The sequence below is a fragment of the Mytilus edulis genome, chromosome 2 (genome assembly GCF_963676685.1).
Source record: "Mytilus edulis chromosome 2, xbMytEdul2.2, whole genome shotgun sequence".
NCBI classification, from domain to species: Eukaryota; Metazoa; Mollusca; class Bivalvia; order Mytilida; family Mytilidae; genus Mytilus; species Mytilus edulis.
The window spans coordinates 30,336,933-30,362,466 of NC_092345.1; the positions used below are offsets into that span (position 1 = coordinate 30,336,933).

A 25,534-nucleotide genomic window follows, 5' to 3' on the forward strand; every position below is an offset into this window, starting at 1 on the left:
TTTTGACTAAAATGTTCAGTTGCCCCTTAAGGAGTTATTGTCCTTTATAGTCATTTTTTACCAATTTTTCGTAATTTTTTCTTATCTTTTACAATAATCTTCTCCTCAAAAACTGCTGGTCCGAATTTAACCATACTTGGCCATAATCATCATTGAGTTATCTAGTTTAAAAAATGTGTGCAGTGACCCTGCCAACCAACCAAGATGGCCACCATGGCTAAAAATAGAACATAGTGGTAAAATGTAGATTTTGGCTTATAACTCTTAAACCAAAGCATTAAGAGTAATTTAGACATGGGGTTAAATTGTTTTGCAAGTAAAGATATATCTGCCCTGAAATTTTCAGATGAATCCGACTACTGGTTGCTGGGTTGCTGCCCCTGAATTGGAAATATTTAAGGAAGCTTTGCTGTTTTTGGTTACTATCTTGAATATTATTATGTATAGAGATAAACTGTAAACAGTAATGATGTTCAGCAAAGTAATATCCACAAATAAGTTAACATGACCAAAAAGTTCAGTTGACCCCTTAAGGAGTTAATGCCCTTTATAGTCAATTTTTAATAATTTTTAATATTTTGTAAATTTTTGTAAATTTTAATGAAATATTTTCCTCTGTTACTAATGGGCAAAGTTCGTTATAAATTGAGATAATTGTAAGAAGCAAGAATGTTCAGTAAAGTAAGATCTACAAACACATTACCATCACCAAAACACAATTTTGTCATGAATCCATCGATATCTGTGTCCTTTGTTTAATATGCACATAGACCAAGGTGAGCGACACAGGCTCTTAAGAGCCTCTAGTTTAATATGTCTTTGTGAATAAAAATAATCTTTTTTTCTCCGTATGTTTTGGGATTTCACATATAAACCTATGTATGAAATAGTCATTGAGTTTCTGCTCCTGAAACGTATATTCGTCTTAAGGGATATAACTTTAGCTATAACTGGTTTTAAAATTATATATGGTTTATGATTTATTTATATTTTTCAGACCATGTAACACTAGGTCATCATGCTTCTGTCTCGCCATCATCCAGCGGGTAACATGCTCAAAATAAAGAGTGTTGATATTATAACTGAGTTTTTCTAATGCAACTTCCTTGATTTTTACCATTCAGAACTAAAGTACATCGCATTCCTAAGAGAAAACCTGAAGCGGAGACGGTTTGATAGTGATATATTCTTTGTTAAAGAAATTCTAATTATCTGTAGCTGTATATTTAGAAGTGTCAGCAAAGTACTCTTCTATGTATTGCAATTCAATATTGAAATTGTCCTTGTTATTCTATTTGTAAGTTTGAGATATGTCATAACTCCAGGAAATTGATCGTGGTTTTGTCTAACTAAAATATCCTTCGAGCTATTATGAATGGAGACTCACTGGGGATTCTTGTGAAGACGAAACTCGTGGAGGGCTTACTAAGAGGCAAGCATGTTATAAACCCTCTTTTATCTGCATGTTATTTTGTAAATTCTTAAAGTGTTGGATGTTTACTACTGAAGGAAGTGGGTTCCATTTTGCATCAAAAAGGAAAAAACTCAAAAATACTGAACTCCCAGACAAATTCTAAATTTGTTTTCAAAACGGAAAGTCCCTACTCAAATGACAAAATTAAAAGCTCAAACACATCAAACAAATGGATAACAACTGTCATAGTCCTGACTTGGTACAGGCATTCAAATGTATACGTGTATCAACTATTCTGCGTTATCTGCATATGTCTCTTTGAATTGTATTAGTGTCTTTTAAAGAGTACTGTTGTTCGATTTTCGGAGATGTTCTGAATAAAAATGAACGTACTAAGAAAATACATAATATCGAGAAGCATTTTTTTAAATCGACGAGTCGAAAATTTTTCTTAACTGTGACTGAGAGGGAATTATGTCAGTCACGAAAAAAGAAGATATCAAGCTAGTCGTAAGAAGTATAAACAACACCATGGCCTTAAGAAACAAAGCCCACAAGACGTTCCAAAGAAATGCTAAAATTAACAATATGAAATTGGAAGTTTACATGATCCATCATGATTCAGCAGTACTAACGGCACAATTGAAGTTACTCGAGACTTTAAATCGCAGATGCGCCAGAAAGTCATAAACAATGGGGAAAAAATGTATTGACAAAATTACCGAACTCCATTTAATTTGTTTTACATGGGGATGTCCATAAACCCTGCCAAAATCAAACAGCGGACAATATATAAACAAGCGGATTGAATGGAAAATAAACTCATCATAGAACCATGATTGAAATTTACGTCAGGCACGCGTTTTGTCTACAAAAGACTCATCAGTGACTCGAAAATCAAATAAGGTTTAAATAAAGGCAACAGTAGTATACTGCTGTTCAAAACTCATAAATCTATGGACAAATACAAAATCGGGGTAACAAACTAAAACTGAGGGAAACTCATTAAATATTAAAGGAGAACAACGACACAACATTAAAATGTAACAACCAGAGCAACGGACTAAGCATTAGACAAAATCCGATGAGATTAACCAATATAACATCAAAACCAAATACCTAAATTTGGGATAGAAAAGTACCGTGACACGTCTTATAGTAATGTGAATTCACACTCAAATATAGGAGAAAACAAACGACACAACAGAAACACAACGTAAAATGTTACACACACAGGAACGAACTATAATATAACAATGGCCATTTTCCTGACTTGGTACAGGACATTTTTAAAGAAAAAAATGGTGGGTTGAACCTGGTTTTGTGGTATGCCAAACCTCGCACTTTGATGGCATTGTTAAATATAACATTAAAATGACAGCATAATAATACAGGACTACAATACAAATAACGTATTAGGCAAAGAAACACATGAATAATAGATAACAAAAGGCATCAGGTTTAAAATTCAATTTGTCAACAACGCGCCTCGTCCACACAAGACTTACCAGATATAAAAGTTCGAAAGTCAAAAAAAGGTTGTACAAAGTTGTACAGCTCTGAGGATCAAAAGTTGAAAAAGGTTGTACCAAATACGACTAGGGTTTTCTGTAAAAGGACAAATAAAGTACGAAATTGAAGAGCATTGAGGACGAACAATTCCTTAAAGTTTTGCCAATTAAAGCTAAGGTAATATATTCCTGAGGTAGAAAAGCCATAGAATTTAAAACATTCAAAGTTTTGAAAACAGTCAAAATATAATTATGACCATAGCAATGATAATTTATATCAACACAGAAGTGCTGACAATTTGGCTAGTGGTACCCTCGGGGAATAAATCTCAACCAGCAGTGCCATCGATCCAGTGTTTGTAAATAAACTCATCATAGATACAAGGATTGAAATTTAGTATTTACGCCAGACACGCGTTTCGTCTACAAAAGACTCATCAGTGACGCTCGAATAAAAAAAAGTTAATAAGACCAAATAAAGTACGAAATTGAATAACATTGAGTATAAAAAATTCCCGAAGGTTTTGCCAAATACATACAAGATTTATGAGGTGACTATCATATACACTTTCATATGAAAGTAATACGAATTTAAGGTTAGGACAAAAGGAAAATACCAGACTGTCATATATATAGTATATATATGGTGATCATTCCATTTATAATATCGGAAAACCTTAAAGAAAGGAACCCAGTCTTACCCTTAAGAACTATTGATTTAAAAGCATTCCTTTTTAATGTAACCTTCAATAAAAAAAAATGCTGATTGCAAAAAAGTTATAGAATATCGTATAAACTGAAAGGTATGACAAAAAGAAAAATGACAAAAAAACTGAACTCTGAGGCAATTTCAAAACGGAAAGTCCCTAAACAAATGGCAAATCAAATGTTACCAGTATAGAAAAACATGGTAGCGCCGAAAATTGTACTCTTAGGAAGTCCAAAAGTGGAGGTAAGGGGGTATAGAATTTAGGTATTCCTTAAACTTACAACTTCAATGCATATAAATGTTGAAAATATGCCGCACAGCCTTATATTTTGACCTTTGGATAAAATAGTAGTGCATGTTAACTTTTCGTTCTGTGGGGTCATTTTTCATAGTAAAAGTGCGAAATTTAAGCCGCAAAGGCTATTCCAAGTAAAATTGCATTGTCAGAATTGCAACCTATAAAATAAACTCCTATACTTGTATTCAAACATGTGGGTTCAGTAGTACGGACTGTAAAGAAAGAACACCAGAATAGATTAGAGCCGATTGCCTCAATTCATTTATCTAAACATATTGGCACAGAATTACTGGTTGTAAAGAAAGGACACCAGAATAGATTACAGCCTTTCGCTTCGATTCCTTTATCTAAACATATTGGTACAGTACTGGTTGTAAAATTCCGGAACAGCTTATTAATCAATTTCTATAAAAAGACAATGTGTTTCATCTGTGTACTAGTTTCGTCTTCACTTACATACTAATGATTCGAACTAATATTCTTGATATTAGATATTTTTGCAGAGATAACTCAGTCTAGCAACACAATACGATGAAAAATGATGTTCTGATCTCCTTTTATACCTTAAAGTAATAAGTGATGTCTTGGGTGTGTTGATTTAATAGCCGAGATAAATTTCCTTCACATAATAGGGGTTACTTGATACTCTATATAGGATGCAGACAATAAATACTAGTTATAACTTATACAAGAGAGATGAAAGTTATCAAAGGGACCGGCAATTCATAAATAAAACAAAACCAAACTGTAATATCTGGGATTGTTCCGGGAATGTCACGCACAAACCTTCGAGACATTTACTTGTTACGTAACGTCGCTACGGCGATCCCAAGTGTATATTTTGTAGCCATTATTAAATTACTATCTGAACAATCAAGTCTTACTCCGATCTTTCAATGGCGACGAGGATAGGATTAAAAACAAAGAAGAAAGCAGTGTTTAGCAGAGTAAATAAAGAGAAAATATAGATGTGAATGTAATGGATTATAATTTATACAAATTGATTTTCATCAATTACATTCACATCTGCTCCACTATCAGGTTCCACCTTCACATCTACATCATCAATCCTTACTGTCACTGTTTTTTTCAATGTCTCTTGTTCCTTGTATGGTTTTCACTCCTCGTATTTTGTTCAAGTGCTGATAGTTTGTTCAAAATAATCTTCATCCTCTTCGTAGTCTGATGTGTCTGTATTTGAATCTGTTTTATATGCCTCTTCTATTGTTTTCTTCACATTTCTTCTGTTTCCATAGTTCACAGATCTGTTCTGTTGCTGCCTGTCATAGCTTTCTGAGATTCTCTTTTCTGCTCTGCAGACTGATGCAAAATGATTACTTTTTTTTACAATTTCTACATTGTTTACCATATACAGGACATTTTTTCCCCTCACAATGATCAAATCCACAATAACCACAATTAGACTTGGTTATATTCCTACCGTTCTGTTTAAATCTATCGTCTTCAAAATCATGTGCACTATAGCTTGACCTGTTGCTTTGAATTTTATTTGCTGAAAACAAGTGAACATCTATATTTTATCTTTATTACAAAATCATTAGTAAACAATACAGAGACTGTGATAGTTTACTTAATGTAAGTTAAAATGTGTAAAATAAAGTTTGATTACATTAAGTAAATTATCACAGTCTCTGTATTGTTCACTAATGTTTTTGTAATAAAGATAAAGTTTACTTTCTCAATATGTATAAATTATAATAGTCTCTATAATGTTCACTAAATTGCATCGGTCTCCTGGTTCTTCTGCTTTATGTTTCAGTCCTGGTTTCCTAACTTTTGTCTCTGTTTTCCAAAGTTCTCTTTATCCGCCCCCTCCCGCGCCTGTCTTGCGGAGGGGGGGGCATAATTTTGTATGTCCACTTGTAATATAGTCCGTGGATAAATATATTTTATTATGTAATTACAAAGTCAAGAAAGATTCTAAAGTTCAATGTTCGAATGTTCACAAACTGTCTTTAAAGTTGAATTGTTCGAATGTTCAATATCTCACACGGATACGTGATCGTATAGTGGTATAACTGTTCAGTCCTGATGGAGTACGTTCGGATATTAAGCACATGAGTTCTAGCCTACCCACAAGGGGGAGACCTTGGCGGAATCTGTCTGCACGAATGTCTTGTACCAATCTGTCCTGTCTTCTTCAAGTCCAAAGCTGGATCTTATATAGTCTAGTGGTCCATAAACATGGCCCATAGATGTATGCCGGTTACGTAGTAGTCTGGATGTTGAATAATACTAGTCTGTGGTTAATTGTCAAACTATGTAATTAACCTTTGAAGGATACATGTTATTTATTGGCTGCAGGGTATATGTCTATAATATTCGTATACATGGTTATTAAGATTGGAACACAAATTGTGTTACACACTGCCCCCTCCCGCGCATGTCTTGCGGGGGCCATTTTTCTTCATCTTCTTGTTTCTGTTTTCAGCATACCCTCTGATTTTCTCCTTGCATTGTCTGTCTCTTTCATTTATCTCCTCATATAAGTTTGAGTGATATCTTCTATGAATTTCATGTTTAGCTGTTTTAGTGTTTTTCTTTTTTAACTTTGTTATTTGATCTGTTTTGTTGGTGGGTTTCCTAACTAAGTTAACTTCTCTATTTGCTATTTGGCGTCCTGGTGTGACTTGGTAATGGTTAAATCCCTGAGCAATAGAAAGTTTCTTAGAGTTGAAAGGTGGTCCACTGTCTGATATTCTCAACTGGTTTGTCTTTACAAAAGAACCATCAGTTCTAAACTGTATCATCCCTAGCTCAATCAGAGTGGATTTGCTTAGTAAGGGTGGAGAATTTATTTTTCCTTTCACAACAATTAATCTGGTTTGTGTGCCTCATGTTTTATTTCTTATTATAGTCTTGAATTCTCCCTTTATTGGTAATGCATTTTGCAATGTACTTAATTTGATCTTACTCTTTTCCAAAACAGGTTTACCGTATGTTTTTCTCTGAAATTTCTCAAATTGATTAATGTAATCAAACTTTATTTTACACATTTTAATTTACATTTATAAAGTCATTTTCTAATTCAAAGTTAAAAAGAAATGTAATATCTGCGATTATTCCGGGAACCTCAGGCACAAACCTTCGAGACATTTACTTGTTACGTAACGTCGATACGGCGATACCAATTGTATATTTTGTAGCCATTATCAAATTACTTTTTGAACAATCAAGTCTTACTCCGATCTTTCACAAGCAATGTCATAACAAAATAGGAAAACTTATTTAAAGACAAACATTGATATAAAAACACACTATCGAATCCCAAAGACATCGAATACGTGCCTAAAAAACGGGGATGTTCCAAGTTGGAATGGCAAACTTACTGCAAACAAGATAAAAATACAAAATTACATTACAGAGAAACATATAGAATCAAAGAGTTATTGTGTGGTTAATGGGTGGGGTTGATAGCATATTCGATACCGTATTTTTCAGAACATCAAATATGCTATCATGCGTAAAAAAAAGATAATAAAAATGTCCAACTGCAAGGAAAATAGAAAGTCCTTTATCAAAATCTCAAATACATCAAACGAATGGAAAACAGTTTTTATATCCCTGCTTGGTATGAAGATTTCGATAAATACAAGGCTTAAAACTACGTACGACTATAATAGACTAAACAGATACGCCCCCATCAAAACACTTTTAAAGGCCAAATAAAGTACAGGTTGAACAGCATTAAGGGCCAAAGATTTGGAAAGGTTTTTGCCAAATGCAGCTACGGTTATATTTTCTGGAAGAACATCATTAACATTTTGAAAAATTTAAGTTTTTGTTATTGTTAATTTATTATGATATTAAGGATTATACCCTTCTGTTGTTGCTAAACATATAGACATATTTTAGAAAATCCACACCCTGTACCGCATTTGACAATTTGGAGCTTGATAGATCGTAATGATTTCCTTAAACAAGTTTATAAATTAAGATATTGGATAAAACAAATGTAAATATGAACAATTCAAGAACACTTTCTAGGATTTGCTCGACATTAGTAATTCGGCAAAAGTTGGTTTTTTTAATGTAAAGATTGTTTATGACTTTTGGTATTTTGTAATTGTTTGGCATTATAAATATTTTGATATCAGCGTCACTGATGAGTCTTGTGTAGACGAAACGCTCGTCTGTCGTACTAAATTATAATCCTGGTACAAATATGTTGTTTGTTTTCTTAATAGTAGCACGAACAGTGAATACAACATGGCTACCAATGTAATTACAATAAGGTTTTGATTACATATCATGTTACCTTCACCATCAATAAATCCCCCTTAAAAAATAACAAGAACACGGATAAATGCTACAGAAAATAAAACCAAAAAACGAAGAAAAAAAAGCAATGAGAAACAAAAGCCAACAAACACAAACAAGCATAAACGCAAAACTGCGAAACAAATAAATAAAGGCAACAGTAGTATACCGCTGTTCAAAACTCATAAATCCATGGACAAAAAACAAAATCGGGATAACAAACTAAAACCGAGGGAAACGCATTAAATATAAGAGGAGAACAACGACATAACACTTATGGGATGAACCCTCATATGTTGTTTCAGATAAAAACGCATGGAAGCTAATTCAACATTATATCAAATATCAATGGCTTACTAAGTATTGTAAACACTTTCCATAAATAAACCTCATTAATAACTAAAAATAAAATTGAGAAAGGAAATGGGGAACGGGTCAAAGCGACAACAACCCGACCATAGAGCAGACAACATTTTCAATCTTTTGTTATTGAGGTACATCTTATGGGATGAACCCTCATATGTTGTTTCAGATAAAAACGCATGGAAGCTAATTCAACATTATATCAAATATCAATGGCTTACTAAGTATTGTAAACACTTTCCATAAATAAACCTCATTAATAACTAAAAATAAATTCCTCAGTCTGAAAAGTTCAATAATTTTGCTAGAAGCTGAATTGTCAGATTTACATAATGTAACAGAACACCATTAGCCTGTCATAAATACTTCTTCATAACCATCCCTTATCGAGAAACTTATGGTAAGCATCTGCTTATTTGTTTTTCATGGCCTGTTATGTAATAAAATATGTCGTAAGTATTCTCGATGGTTTCACATTTTTCTGTCCGGGGCCTTGTATAGCCTTGTATAGCCGACTATACGGTATAGGAACGTAGTCAGTCGGCTTGTGAGATAACACATTCAAACAAACTCCATAAAAGACTTGCCAAGATCAGATAGACACCTGTAACATCGTAGCATGATGACAGGGTACTGCATTGACGTTAGACGAATGTCAGGGTCAACTCCTATTTTAATAAGACTAGTTACCTCATTGAAGTCATTTGTTTTTGAGTTAAGTGTGACGTCCGTTTTCACTGACCTGGAACACAATGTTATTTATGGGCCAGCTGAGGACCACCTCCGGGAGCAGGATATTCTCGCTACGTTGAATACCCATTGGTGGCCTTCGGCTTCTGTTTGCTCTATGACCAGGTTGTTGTCTCTTTGAGATATTCTCCATTTCCTTTCTCAATTGTATTACTACCAGAAAAGTGAAGAACTGTCTGAAACCACAGGACTGAAGTCAATGAGAGTAATTGAAAACCTCATGTTATCGGATAAATTTCAACGATTGCATTTAGCACAGTGTTTACCCCCTACGTCGTTAGAATTACTTGAGGAACTGGCATTGGTCATGCGGCCTGCTGCATATAACAAAAGGACGCTTGATATTTTCGAGCCAGAAAAATACGGCTCATAAACTTAGGAACCTCCAACCGACTGTAACTTTTGGTGGAGGCTCTGAAATGATATGGCGTGTATCTCTCATGCAAAACCAATGTTAATGGAAGACAACGCCTACCTTTAAAGGGATGCTCTGACGTCTCTTCGAAAGTCACGAGTCCGCATTTGATTCGACAGAGATGGTTGGGAACATATAAGATCGTCGAACCTCCTCTACAAATTTAAAGTCAGTTGGAAGCAGCATTGCATCGTGAATGGTGACAGCTACCACGGCAGGAATACCGACGACTGATTTGAAAAATGAGATGCAAGTACGAGACTGTACTCTAAGAACGGGATGGTTTCACTGGATACTAAACATTGAACCATGGATGACGTTAAGTGACTTAAAGTTGACTTTAACAATCTCATCAGCCATCATGAACTCAGAATATCAATACCTAAAATTGGCATGTTTAAGTGTAATAACTGGACTTGCCGTATATTGACCTATAATGGTTTACTTTTATTAATTGCATTGGCACTCATACCAGATCTTCCTATATCTATTGTGATGATGTGATAATCAACTATTATCTATTAAAGAAGAGGAGAGATTGATACTAATGGTATCAATTATCATTTCTGTTCATGCTGAGTATTTATCTCCAAAAAGAAACGACAAATAAGAGATTACTTTTCCTATAAGTATGCCCCACCTACGATAGTAGAGGGGCGTTATGTTTTCTGGTCTGTGCCTCTGTTCGTGCGTGCGTCCGTCCGTTCGTCCGTTCGCCTCAGGTTAAAGTTTTTGGTCAAGGTAGCTTTTGAAGAAGTTGATGTCCAATCAACTTGAAACTTAGTACACATGTTCCCAATGATATGATCTTTCTAATTTTAATGCCAAATTATAGTTTTGACCCCAATTTCATGGTCCACCCATGTACTATGGACTCATTCTTGTTTTTGTATGTTATAGATGTCAGCAGCTTATAAATACACTATTGTACCAATAGTTCTAAGAAGTGATGTTGATGTCATTTTTTCCGAAAAATTTATGGATGCCACTATGAGTATCCCTGTCACAGATGACATCAAATGTTCCAATTGTTATAGCCACAATCCAACCTTATTTCCTCAACAAATTGGTTCTTGCTATAAGCAACATGACGGTTGTCACATGTGGAGCAGGATCTACTTTCTTTTCTGTAAAACCTGTAATCATCCTTGGTTTTTCATGGGGTTCAGTTGCCATGTCTTTAACTTTTATTTGCTGAGTTTTATAGACTCTTAGTTTTTGTTTGTGTTTGTGTCACAGTTTTGACAAATTCTGTTTATTACTTATGAATCTTTAATGTGACTTTGGTATCTTTCGTATTTTTTTTTATGCAATTCAGATGCATGGAAAACTATGCAGACGAATATTATAGATGATCTATAGTAGTACTTGGGATTATATTCTCTCTGAACTTTTACCTAACATCATCATTTATTCATCGCAAAATATCAAATATATAAAAAAAACAAGAATGTGTCCCCAGTACACAGATGCCCCATCTGCACTATCATTTTCAATGTTCAGTGGACCGTGTAAATGGGGACAAATCTCTAATTTGGCATAAAATTAGAAAGATCATATCATAGGGAACATATGTTCTAAGTTTCAAATTGATTGAACTTCAACTTCATTAAAAACTACCTCGACCAAAAACTTTAACCTGAAGCAGGACAGACGGACGGACGGACGGAGGAATGAACGAAAGGAACAACCAAACGAACAGAGAGATGCACAGACCAGAAAACATAATGCCCATAAATAGGGCATAAAAAAAAACAACCAACATATTATTAATGTCTTTTATTTCTCCTATTACAGTAGAGTTAGTTAAAAAAAGTTAAAGCAATTCTTTATAATAAACATTAAATAACTTTAAGAGAAATAACATATCACTCTACACAATCAACTATTTGTATTTGTCAATAACATTTTCTAGTCCTCTGGAATGAAAATTTTCTCCTTGACAAAGTAAGCATTCCCTATTGCAATATCTTCAAAATGAATCAGAAAATAAGTATCCCACGTTAGGAGGGATGTCTGGTATATTTGGATTTCAATTACATTCTACATAGACAAATATAAAGCAAAAGACAGATGGGAAATGTACTATGACTTATCTCTTACACTTCCTCAGGAAAGGAAGTGGAAAATGACTCCTAATTTCTGTTTAGTTCATGCTTTAATGAGTTATAAAGTTACTTTCTATCCCTGGTAGGACAAAAGACAATAAGGTTATAAAGAAAATTACATTTATTTGTGTTACAATGCTAATTACATGTATTTCAATAAATTGCACTGTCTTCTAAATTATTAATAATGACTGAGATAATAAAATTGAAAATGGAAATGGGGAATGTATCAAACAGACAACAACCGGACCATAGAAAAAACAACAGCAGAAGGTCACCAACAGTTCTTCAATGTAGCGAGAAATTCCCGCACCAAGAGGCGTCCCTCAGCTGGCCCCAAAACAAATATTATAAGTTTTTTTTTTGCAATCAAATGTAGTACAAAGGATGTGAATATTACAGGGTTCATGTGACAAACTGACAGGACAGGTACTAATATGTCACAATTTTGGCTATACTTCCCATAGGGTAAATACCCAAATGATAACATGAAATGTTGGCTGAAAATTTAACAGGGTATAGGTATAAGAAGTAGTTTAGACATTTTCCTCCATTGGTTACAACCTAAGTATAAGACTTCAAAAGATGACAATATTCATTCTATAACTAATGATACCAAATCAGATACAGATCTTCATAAAGCCATAAAATTTTGTTAATATATATATCTGGGGAGGATCCAGGATTTTTTAAAAGGGGAGTTGAAATCCAAGAAAATAGAAAAAAACCATTTAGGATTAAAAAAATATCCGATAAACAATCTTAAACATAATTTTTTATAGGGAATAAAAGGTGGGAGGGAATGTGTACATCCTCTTCAGTGCATCCTGGATTGGCCACTGTATATATATCTATTAAAATAAAATAACCATGATTTATATTACATCAACTTGATTATTCAAGCTGTAACCTTATTCATCAATTAAAGTATCTATTTGGATGTCTTACTTTTTCAGATTTCAAGAATACTTATTATTCTTTTAGACTGCGATCAAAGATCATAAATAGAAATAATCTCTTTCATAAAAACTATTGATAGGCTTAACAGTTACTAATCCTTTTTTTCCTTATTTTTTTCAGATTCTTGATAATTCTAAACATTTAATATATATGAAACATATAATTCTATAAAGCTGTTTTCATTTGGTTATTCTTAATCTAGACGGGACCAATCTATTCTTGCACTAAATTTCAAAAGTAATGTATTCAAATCTATGCTTGCGATAATCAGAAGTCAAAAGGATTTTGTCTTATAAAACTGATAACTAGTTCAAATTAAATACTAAAGCTGCAGTATTAATATTTCAGTACTATATAAATAATATTCAGCTATTTTAACTTCTTATTTCTAGTATTTTAAAAAGTATTAGTCCATCAAACAATTTTAAAACATAAAGCTAATCACAAATGTGTTACTTTATTTCAAACAAACATAATTTTTTAATAGGAAACCCACAGAAACTGTTTCAATCCTCCGCAGAAATTAACTACAAGAAAATCAAGAAATTTCTCAAAGTACAATGTAATGAAATTTATTTTGCAAAATGTTGTTTCAAAATAATAGCATGGTCAATTAATTGGAGAAAGACATTATTAAGTTGAAAAATTTGTGTCTAAGCCATTTGTCCTTTTTAAACAATAAATATGTCTGAACTAACCTAACTAAACTGCTTAATAATAAACCATAAAATGGCTACATATTTCAAAGTCTGCAAATCTAGCATAATCACAAAAAAATCACTAAAATGTAGTACTAGTAGATCATGCATGACATGAAATATAAACATTCTATGAACAAACAGAACAAGACAATGTGATTGAAGACAAATTAAACAGATTTAATATACAAGAATAACAAAGACTAAATATACATAATTAACAAGAAAAAATGTGTACAATACTGTGTAGAAAAGAATAACATAGAAAATATTGCACTAGAACTCCACACAGAATTGTATATATACACACATATAATGCCAAAGCCAATAGATAATCTGGATGATAAATGCACAACACACATGAAGTTTTCCAAACTTACTAAAAACATTGTTGTACGTTTGTTCAGTAACTGTATAACTCTTTTGAGTGAGCAGTAAATTGAACTATCTCTTAATGGGAGTATTACGTTTCCGCATTTTTAGCAAAAATCAAGTTTCACGTCTCCGCATTATTGTGCATTACTTTTCCAAAATAAAGCTCAGAGTGTTTGAACTTCTGGTATTTAAGAAAGTGTATTTTAGTGCTCTCTTCGATAACAATACATATGGACTTTGAACAGGACATGCACAATGCTGCAAGAGTAATTTATTTCCTAATGCAGATAAAAGCAGCTGCAGATTCCATCTCGCTGAAAGTTGGTGGCGTATAGAATACAAACTATTGGACTAAGTCCGGAATATAAAGTAAAAAAAAAGATTTCCTGGTAAACAAGAGATGTACATTAAAAATTAAAATGCAGAAAAAGTACTATAAAAATGCAGAAATGTAGGAATTTTAATGCAGAAACGTAGTGACAAAATGCGGAAACATGAAACGCCGCTCTTAATCAATTGGTGACACATTTGCGTCACACATTTTTATAAATATGTTCTAGGCTTCCAATTCACATAAGATTGTTTTAATCCTGTTTTTCATGAATGCAATCCAATAATGTTACACATATATTAGTTTTATTTATTTTATTGTTATAAATCCATGTCGTTTTATATACCATGACGTTTATTTATCATCCAGAAAAAATGCAAAAGTATTCAATACATATATATAAATATTTACAATATCATTATTACTAAATTTAACAAATATTAAAAATGACTAATAAATTGACAATTGTTTAAATGCTGTAAATCATGTAGAACAGATTGGAATTTGAGGTTTTAAAATTTCCTCAAACTACCCAGAGTATATATAGACCAAGATTGTCTGAACCAATTTTGTGAATCAAATAGACTACAAACTATTGTTGATGCGAGCTTCAGTCAGAGTGCCTACTAAATGCATGACATCAAGATATTTGACATTATCCTTATTATAATTTTTTGTCGTTAACAAAAAATAAAATTTTTGAATAACAATGCAATTACAATTACGTTCATTTGCTCATTTACAAAGAACCTAAATATTGACATGGTATAGAACATTAATATCTGTGCCAAGAACATCTATTTGTACACCTAGACACCACTGCCAAGAACATTGCATTATTTTACACTGCCAATAACACTACTATTTAAAACTGGCAAAACATTCATTTTTGTGACACTGCTAAAGAAAATTATGAGTACCTGACATTGTAAAGCACGTTTAAAATTTATACTTGACACTGCCAAGAACATAAGTTCCTGACATTGCCACGCAAATTAAAACTTGACACTGCAAAGTAATGTATACTTGACACTGCCAAGCACAATTTAAAATTGGCAGTCAAGAACATTAATTATAGAATAACTAATGGAAGAATTCAAATAGAGAAAAATATTCAACAAGTGACCGAACAACACATTAATTCACGAATGCGCGTAGCGCATGAGTTAATTATCAGTGTTGTTCGGTCACGAGTTGAATATTTTTCGAAATTTGAATTCTTTAATTAGTTATTCTTTTTATTACATTGGCAAATGGCTTTTTTAAAGAAATTACCGGGTATATAAAGCATGTAAGGAACTATATCTTTTTTCTACGCATTCACAATTTTGTTTTGATCCGCCGTTATCGACGTCTTGACAACGCCTATTGTTGTATGACGTCAGGGAGTGAAATAACCACGTTTATTCCACATGTGAAATTATCGGTTTTTATTTAACTGGGAAATCAATGTAATTCATTGCAACCAATGTAATAATAACTGATACTGCCAATACTTTATAATTTTGGACGCATAGAACTTTATTACTTCATATATATAAGTAAATAAATGTATCATACTTTTCATACTGATTAAAAGTGTAAGTATCTTTACAACAGGAATGTTTAATATCACAGAATAATTGAAATGATTAAGAATTCTCACTTCTTATCATGAAAACATATCAGCCAAGTTCACCATTCTTGAAACTGGTAAGTTTTATCTAAATTCTATCAAGAGCTTTCAAAATTTGATTGCTATTGAAAACAAAAATGCTCAAAGAGAACTAGGTTAACTTACTTGAATCAATATTAAATAGATTAAGAGTAAACACTTGGACTGACTTAGGTTTTGCAAAATTTATAACAAATAAATGAAGATGAACTCAAACGTATATATGAAAATATTACCTTAGCATGATGGAGAGAAAAAAACATGGTCGATACCTCTGCAGTGGAATTTAAATACTGCCAATTCAAATGATTCCATGTATACTAATTCTAAAGGATATTCCTGTTTCTATGATATTCAATTTTATAATTTGAAAATTTGAAAAGACCAGAGGATTTCAAGAATTTCCTGTTTTAAGAAAGTACACAAGCTACGACCTAACAATCATACATTATAACTATAAACTTTGTAGACAGCCACTTTGATGCTTGAACAATCATCCTAATAATTGTTAATCAGTTCTAAGGTATGCATGGAAAAGCTAACAATCAGCTTATTTCACATCCATAAAAGTTATAAAATTTTCTTAAATAATTTTATTTCTTCATATCAGAATCACATCTATAAGCAGCTTGAATACATAATCACTAGGACAAAAGACAACACCATCTTATAGAAATGTATAACAATCTTTAACAACACAGTTATACAACATCTATATATGTTTTTGGTTGCATCAGTTCCTGTCAGTCTGGTTTACCATGCCATTTCATCAGTTGCTTACAGTTTTCAAATCTTCCAAGAAACCTTCAGGTGTTAATAAATGAGTAGCACCTAGTAAAAAAAGAAAACAAATTATTTCATAAAGATTGATTGATTGGTGTCTAACACCACTTTCAGAACTATTGGCTGCTTTGTTACTGTTAAGTTTTTATTGGTTGAGAAAGCCAAAGCACCTTTTGGCCAAAAAACTGACAATTCTTGTCAATTAAGATTTGAGTTGAATGCAAAAGCCATGTGCCAAGTTTGAACTTATAACCCAATGTTGACAGGCTAGTGAACTACTTAAGCCACTTAGCCATTGAGTTCCCTGGTGTCATAAAGAGAACACACACACACACACATATATTCAACAAGAGTTCACATATTGAAATGTATTGACTGCTTCACATATAATCATCAAACTTTATGTTGAAAGATTGTAAGATCATGGACTAACTGCAGTTATAACAATATCATGAGACTGGATTTTATGATAGTGTATTTTGAAGGGAATTTTTGTGTGCCTTAACATAAATCAGAATTTCATATGAAAAAGCAGGGTTCCCACTAAGGCGAGTCCATGAGTCCTGGACTCGTCAAAATCTGTCTGGACTCACCATTTTCAAAACTGGTGAATCCACAGATGCATCAAGATTGAAATATTTTATTTAAACTGAACACAGATAAACACAAATATCATCATTTAATAGCAAAAGTTTAAAAGTGATCTGAATTTAATGTCATTTCATTGCTCTGTTAGGAAAACGAGACTGAAATATTACATTATATTGCAATAAGATATTTTCTTCTTGCTGTTGGACTCATCACGGCAAAAAATGAAAAGTCCCTGGACTCTCCTTTAAAAATACTTAGCGAGAACCCTGGAAAAAGTGAGAAGGGCAAGTCAATTCTTAGATATCCCAAATATTGTACATCATAACTCTTTTTAAAACAGTACAAGAGTTTTGTCCCTTCCTTTAATATTTACAGAATGGTGTCACATAGTAATACATAACCAATACTAACCTATTAAAACTTCCCAGTTTTTACATGACTGTGTCACTTGGTATGCTGTTCTCATTTCAGCATAGGAACAACCTCCCATGATAAAGATGATCAGTCTTGGTCCACTCTTGTAGCTTGGGGGAACTTTTTCTTTGTGCCAAACCCCATACCTAGCACTACTGTAATAACAAAACAAATTAACTATTAGTATGAAGATATCACTAATACTAAAATCATTTCAAAATGAATTGGCTGAAATGAAGAGATACACATTTTGACCACCCAAAAATGAACAAGTACACACTATCTGTGTTATTTTTAACTTCTATATCATTTGGTCTCTGGTGGACAGTTGTCTTAATGGCAATCATACCACATCTTTTTATCTTATATAATGTCCAATCTTTTCCTCATTGTAATACAAACTAAAACATTTTTTAAAAGAAATTATGTTATTTATTACAAAAATTAACAATAAGATGTCAATAGTATGTTGCACAGTGGTAAGTGGGCAGTATCTGAGGACACACTTTGAAATATTTTGGTTTGCCTAAGCACTACCAAGAGGTAGAGACAGAAGGTAGGTAGGTAGGCATTTTCTTTTCCTCTTTTTGTAAAGAGAAATTGAAGTGAAAAATATTTTTTAGTCTTCATGTCTATCTGAATAAAGAAAACTTTTTCACATTTGGACAATAAAATATATTTAGTAGGCAGCTATTTTGGGGGGTTGGTAGGGTTAGGGAAAACAAACATATTCTTTTTTATAGCCTGATATGATTGTAACAATGACATTTGACTAGGATGAACTTATTTGATGTTAAAATTACATTATAGTCTAGAATTATCAATATAACACAGTAACTGTCCAGTAATTGTCACATGACATTAATTACTGAATTATATTTTTTCCAAATTTATTCAAAGAATTCTATCATTAGTCCAAAGGACAACTTTTTAATCACTTGCGGAAAAATTGTGATATCAATTGTTAGAGTTTATGAAGAAAATAAATCACTGCAAATTTAACAGTATAATCAAAAATCTATTTTTTATTTATTATTTTTATAGATCTATATAAATCATAAAACTTATTATTTGAAAAATAATAACTCCCAATCTATATTAATGGTACTATCAATGTTTTGCAATTGGCAACCCAAAAAATCAATTTCATATATTTTAATCGGTGCACATTAACATTTAATACAAAGTACTTTTGTCAATTAAGTTTCCATTTCTATCTAAGCTGTAGGTGATTTTGTATTGATAAACTTTAGTAACAGACAGACTAAAGAAAAACAGTAGATTTGCAAGTATACACATTGTTACAAAAATAATCTACAAGTTAAAAGTTTATTTCCTGGAAAGGAAGAAAAATTCCAAATTCATCTAAGGGCTATTCCAGAAAAAAATGTATGGGGGAGTTGGAAGGCACATTGTATTAATAATTACATGGGTGATGGGTATCAGAGCAACTTTTCACACTATAATGCACTATAATTCTCAATTACAATTGTCTGGGTGGTGGGTGCTGACAAAAACTGCCTTCCAACCCCCCATACATTTTTTTCTGGAATAGCCCTAAGAAAATTTCATAATTGCTTAATGCTACAAACAATTCTAAAGTACAAATATATATAGAAAATATTTCGTACTTTAAATTGAAAAAAATACATCAAAACTTGCTCCAAGGAACACTTCTCATTATATCATCTTATTATATCATCCCAGATAATTAGATTTATAGTCAGCTGATGTTCCTTCCAAGATAGATCAATAACCTTTGCTCTACTTAGCCAAAGGGGTGTAGATCTTAAACTAGACAGGAGTTTCTATGTATGCGGATTCCCTTGGATTGTGGGACAATGCCTTTCTCTTTTATTTTTAAAACCGGTTTCCTCTGGGGACCAACTGGTCAATTTTGTCTAACATAACATCATGTACTTTGTAATAAATCTGATCAGTTCTAATGGTTTTTTTATTTGTAACAAAATCATGCTTTTTTTCCGACTCAGCAAATCAATACAGAAGGTATCAATTTCTATTTCAATCATTTCTTAACTTTAAACAATTATTATTAACTCTTGGGTTAGTTAATTAGAATCTAATTGTATCAGCTTAGAAAGGCTTAGTCATATATAGCTAAAATTTGACAATTTAAATAAATGCCATCAAGAATTTGAGTCTTTATATAATTTTCAAGATAAAATACCAAATTTGTAATTTACCCGGTTTCCCCCTATGTTCTATGTTCTATTTTTTAGCCATGCCAGTCATTTCGGTTGGTCAGCATGGCTGACAAGCATAATTGTTCACCTAGATACCCCAAGGATGATTGTGGCTAAAGTTGGTTCAAATTGGCCCTGTTGTTTGAACTTCTTTCAAGGGAGAAGATTTATGTAAAATTAAGACATCAGATGGTGATGGACGACAACACCAATAGATGACAAGTAATGAGGAGCTAGCAATTAAACAAATGATGATCTGGATTAAAAATTTAATTTTTTATCTTTCAGTGTCAGTGATAAGGCAAGAATAGCCAGGTCAAGTCAAGAGTCACTAATCAAATAAGAGTCAATAGATAAAGAATGTTCACCTAATATATCAGTAGAAATAAAACTTTCTTGCGTTGGAAAGCAGATGATTTTTATATTGGAATCAATGCCCTTTACCATTAGGCATCAAACAGCCATTTAAGCATGTTAAGGCTACTGTTAGGGTCAAATTGGTTAAAAATATCATTATTGTGATTCGTCAGAGGTCTCGAATAATTATTGTTTCTGTTATTTTTGGAACAATTTTAACGTGATTCATCAAAATCAGTCTTTTTTATCTTCTAAATGAAAGTGTCATTTCATCGGCATGCACCACAAATTACTGTTAACGTCATTGTACAAGAATTTTTACCATTACAACTCCCTTTTATGCAACACTGAAAATGTAATTTCTCTGATAATGGACTTCTTTCTCATGAAATAGAACGATAGTGGTTTGGTGGCATTGCACCTCATGTTTCACACTTATGAACTGTATTTTCTGGTATTAATTTGTTAACAAATTTACCTTATTGTAGGTTTATTAAATCCTCCTGATCTTGGAGCACCACCAGAGAGGAATGGAAACTGTCTGTTATCCAACTTTTCTTCAACAGCATCCTAAAAATAAAAGTTGAACCAACTATAATTTCCCGTAAAAACTTCTTCATCATGAAAAGCTGACAAAACCACAAGTTTTAATACGTTAGGAACAAAACGTGCAAGCTCACTCAAAGATAGGAGTACAATATATTATCAGAGGTCTGCATTCATGTTTCTTTGAGGGTTACATTTCAGTAAAATGAAACTAACTGACTTGAAAACTATAATAAAATCTTCCCATTTTGCACAGTAAGGGCATTTCAGACTTCAAATTTTTCTATTAGAAATTTTGTGTAAGGGCATTTCAGACTTCAAATTTTTCTATTAGAAATTTTGTGTAAGTTTATCTTCTTGGAATCAACTAACTTAGATTAAACCATATCATGCAGTACTGTAAAATTCTAAACTCGTACATTGCCAACAAGTTTGTCAAAAAAAGTCTGTTGCACTGGTGTCTAACTGTCAAAAAATTTATATGTATGTTGATGCTGTCTCCTTGATGTACAAACCAGATATATTACCAATAAATATTTTTTGTATTTTTAATTGAAATGACAGTATTTTGATTGTTTCAAGAATTATAAGTATGGATTGTGTGATAAAAATCTGAGTTTCTAAGTTGGATCGTCCACATACACATCTAAGACTCATCAGCATTATTTTTTTCACACCCATTTTATATTAAGAACAGCATATTTTAATGTTGCTGTACAAACTATGTTTCTTTATTTCCTCTGCTTTATATTTTTATAAAATAAAATTTCTATTTGTAATATTGCCTCAAATTTAACTTTATACGAATGAATATTAAATAAATAGTTACCTCCATAATATCTTTGATGTATGGCGTCCACCGAGACATCTGATAGGCACCTTCTATTTGTTTTTTCCTGTTAAATGGCTGATAAGGTTGTGATGCCTTCTTTCTGCCACCCTGTATAAATATAACAATGTACATAAAATAGATACAGATGGTGTGCATTTTTCACTGTTACTTGGTAAAAGGGGGACAACTCTGGTTAAGAACATTAAAATCACTAGACTGTGAACTGTCTTTTCCATAGTTTGTATGAAAGACAGTTTAGATGACATATCTGGAAAAAAAAGTAATTACAACCAATGTATTACTGCAATTCAGTAAATATGCTTAAATGTAAAAAAAATAAAAAAGGGCAAACTTAGTAAATCCACATCAAAGAAAAGTTAAATACAAAGGGAACAAGAAAGGTGATCATTACAATCCCTCTGTACAATACCATGCATATTTAAAATCATTGTTTTTAGAATGTCAAATCTTAAATATCATGAATCACAAAAAGAAACTTGCACCAAACTTAAATATTTTCTGATCAAGAATTTTTTTACCAAGGATAAGGTCACTAATTTAAGAATGTCTTATTTTTAAATGCTCATAAAAAGTACATTTAGAAACAAACAACTGGTTCAAGAAAATCTTCAAGATGCATGACCTAAGCTCTGGAGAACAAGGAGTTATTAACTTTCACATTGTCAATAAATTCCACGCTCAGTCAATAATATAAGGTTGCTTTTCCTAGGAGACTTGATAATAAAAATAAGCATACCCACTGAAGGTGAATTCTTACATCAATTAATTTCTATGCAATTATTAACTATAATAAAATAATTATTTATTATTATTTTAATTTAAATGAATTGTTTGAAGATCTCTTTTTTTTTCAAGTTTTGAAATTGATAAATACATGTACATGTGACTTGATTAAAATGTCTTCAACTTATTCTATCAGATTAAAAAAAATACCCATATTTAACAGTTCAGACAAAGGTCAAGTGATTTATCCCAAAATGAATAATCTGTGCTTAGATATAAGATGTGATAATGAGACAACTCTCCATCATATTCACAATTTATAAAAGTACTGTCTTCAACACAGAGTCTTATATTCTTTATATTCTGGCTGGAATATTTGAACTCCACAATCAAGCACCACAAAGGTTTAAAATAAAATGGCTGCTAAGTGTTATCTCCAGGAAAATCATGACATCTTGTTCATTACACATTGAAACAAAACAGCTAGAAATTATTTTAAATTTTTATATTTTGTTAAAATATTTAAGTTAAAAAAGATGTTCTAACTTAAATGTTGCACACATAAATGTTAAAATATAGTTTTTTATTGTTAGTCTCAATTAACATTTAGTGTTATTACAATAAACTTTTTTACTGTATAATACAACAAATGGATGATTTAACGTCCTTGACTGGCTATACAGCCCTTGCACGGTCAGTACTGTATAATGACTAAGTCTTCACAACAGGCTAATACTAACTATTTGCCATGCTATATCCTGCTGTATCCCTATATATCAGCAAAATACATAAAAAGGCTGCATAGAAATAAGCAAACAAAAATGTTTTGCAACAAAAAACACAGAAAGGTGAGATAAAAGCATCTACATTATGGAATCAGTCAGCCTTGAACATTTCATAAGGCCCAGTATTTAAAAGTAGTGATTTGTGAAATAAAAGGTGTTTAGATCATCTTATATTAGTCAACAATCATTCTTAGGGCTGTACGAGAAAATACTATGTCGCCCTCAAGGACAGCACTTTTTTTTAAACACCAACCACCCACAGAAATAACAAGAATGTGTCTCCAATCCACAGATGGCCCATCCACACTATCATTTTCTATGTTCAGTGAACCATGAAAATGGGGGGGGGGGGGGAATCTCTAATTTGGCATTAGAATTAGAAAGATCATATCATAGGGAACATGTGTACTAAGTTTCAAGTTGATTGGACTTCAACTTCCTCAATAACTACCTCGACCAAAAACTTTAACCTGAAGCGGGACAGACGGACAAACGGACAGACGATCAGATCAACGAACAAATGAACAAACAAACGGACGCACAGACCAGGAAACATAATGCCCATAAATGGGGCATAATAAATGGGGCATAAAAATAATAAGAACAGCACTCCCTATGCATTTTGGTATTTCAAATACAACCACTCACATCATAATAAGAAAAATTGCCTTCCTGGGGGGACATAGTATTTTCTGAATCAGCCCTTACAAAGTAGTTTGGTCATTAATGACACCATTTAGCATAAGGCTGTTCATACTGATCAAAGATATTGGTTATCCTATCAAAAAAGATTTAATTTCTAGAGTTTTATATTGATATTATAATGCATTGACAGATTTCACGGAGTTACAACACAACACAGAAAACATAAATTAAGTGACAGAAAAGACGAAAAGACAAAGCAGAGAGGAGGATACAGGAAGTTTAAGGAAGGGCGACAAATCCAATCTGATTAATCCCTTTCAATGTGAACTCTTGACTACATCACCCATAATTTATAAATAACTGCCCTGTAATTAAATTATTAATTGTATTTAGATGCTTTCGTTACCTATGCTCCATTCAGTGCGTTTATAGGCTTAGTCTTTTTATACAGACACAGTCACTCATTACCTAAAGTTTGAAATATATTGGATTGATTTCGGGGTTTTTTTTTTCAGTGCGTTCTTGTTTGCCATGTCTTCCGTTATATATATATATATATAAATTGTGTTACTTCTAAAATGGCATCAGCCATGATTCTCAATAGAAAACATGAAACATTGTCACTTTTGCATTGGAATATAACTCAAGACCGCATTCCCTGTTCAAAGTAAAATCTCTTTTAGTCTTTACCAATTGAGTTAATTAATAATTAGTAAAAGAAGAACTGCCATAGCTTATATGATAACAATAAGTATGGCTAAGTATGCAACACTCAAGGGAAGCCATCTTGCAAAATTATAAGTCTGTCACCTCAAGAATCATCAAACCATTTGAACACTGACTGTTTTTACAGACAATTAAGAATTGATTCAAAGCTGACTTTGTTTTTTTTGTGAAATTTAACTATGAGAGGCTATTTTTGTGACAATATTATCCAGAATTATGTGCAAGGCAAGGAGAATCATATGTCATGTAAACGAAAATTAAGCAATTCTATTTGTAAAGGGGCATAAGTCTAGAACAGTAAAAGTGATGTCACCAAAATTCAAATTTGATCTGAGTTATGTGGTAATAAGCATTAGGTAAAAGTTTCATAACATTTTTTCAAGGCAATCTTGAATTACAGCATTGAAATGAAAAATTCAGCAATTTTTCCATTTGTAAAAACAGCATGACAATTTTGCTAACTAAAGTTTATATGGTAAACATACACATGTTTTCCTTGCTTTAAAATATGTCAAATACAAATACTTCTTAAACATCCATGAATATTTCATAGACTTTTATTTCAATAGCATTTTAATAAACATAGAGCTCTTGTTAAGATTGTATCAGCCGAACAAATTGTTCAAAAAATAAATATAACAAACAAATAATGATATAATGATTTCATTCTCCATTGTTATACATTGTTTGTACAAGGAACCAGTCCATAAACCAGTAGTATAGGAAGCAGGGAACCAGACCGCTGTACCACACATACAGTAAATAATAAAAAATATTCCCCTAACACAATCAAATGCAACCATACCGCTGTACCACACATACAGTAAATAATAGAAAATATTCCCCTAACACAATCATGCCAGATAATGTAAAATCTACATACACTTAATCCCAATGTGTTGGCAATTATGTCTGGATTAACTTCCTGTAACATTGAGATGTATTAATAAAGAAGTTGAAGGTCAAAGTGCTGCCAATTATGTTTCAATTTGCTTCTCTTAATTGAAGAGGGAAGTCTTATATGTTTACAGATCTTTAAT

General features: G+C 32.2%; 2 protein-coding genes across 9 annotated transcripts in view; one reads left to right on the plus strand and one right to left on the minus strand.

The window, feature by feature from the left end:
* The window catches only part of LOC139510804 (uncharacterized), a 46,288-nt gene extending 45,206 nt beyond the window's left edge, over positions 1-1,082 (plus strand). The window contains exon 10 of the mRNA XM_071297334.1: positions 998-1,082. Within this exon, the coding sequence (XP_071153435.1) occupies positions 998-1,050 (53 nt within the window). The 3' untranslated portion in view covers positions 1,051-1,082. The remainder of the gene's footprint in view (positions 1-997) is intronic.
* A 12,170-nt stretch (positions 1,083-13,252) lies between these two features.
* Positions 13,253-25,534, minus strand: part of LOC139511925 (syntaxin-binding protein 1-like) — a 39,880-nt gene continuing 27,598 nt past the window's right edge. For 2 of the 8 annotated variants that reach the window (XM_071299113.1, XM_071299111.1), the window contains exons 13-17: positions 25,378-25,419; positions 21,592-21,702; positions 20,695-20,786; positions 17,653-17,810; positions 13,253-16,698 (exon numbers count right to left, since the gene is read on the minus strand). In XM_071299113.1, the coding sequence (XP_071155214.1) occupies positions 16,637-16,698; positions 17,653-17,810; positions 20,695-20,786; positions 21,592-21,702; positions 25,378-25,419 (465 nt within the window). In that variant the 3' untranslated portion in view covers positions 13,253-16,636. Of the gene's footprint in view, positions 16,699-17,647; positions 17,811-20,694; positions 20,787-21,591; positions 21,703-25,377; positions 25,420-25,534 lie in introns of those variants that run through there. The other 6 variants (XM_071299117.1, XM_071299114.1, XM_071299116.1 and 3 more) reach the window with 5 other exon arrangements.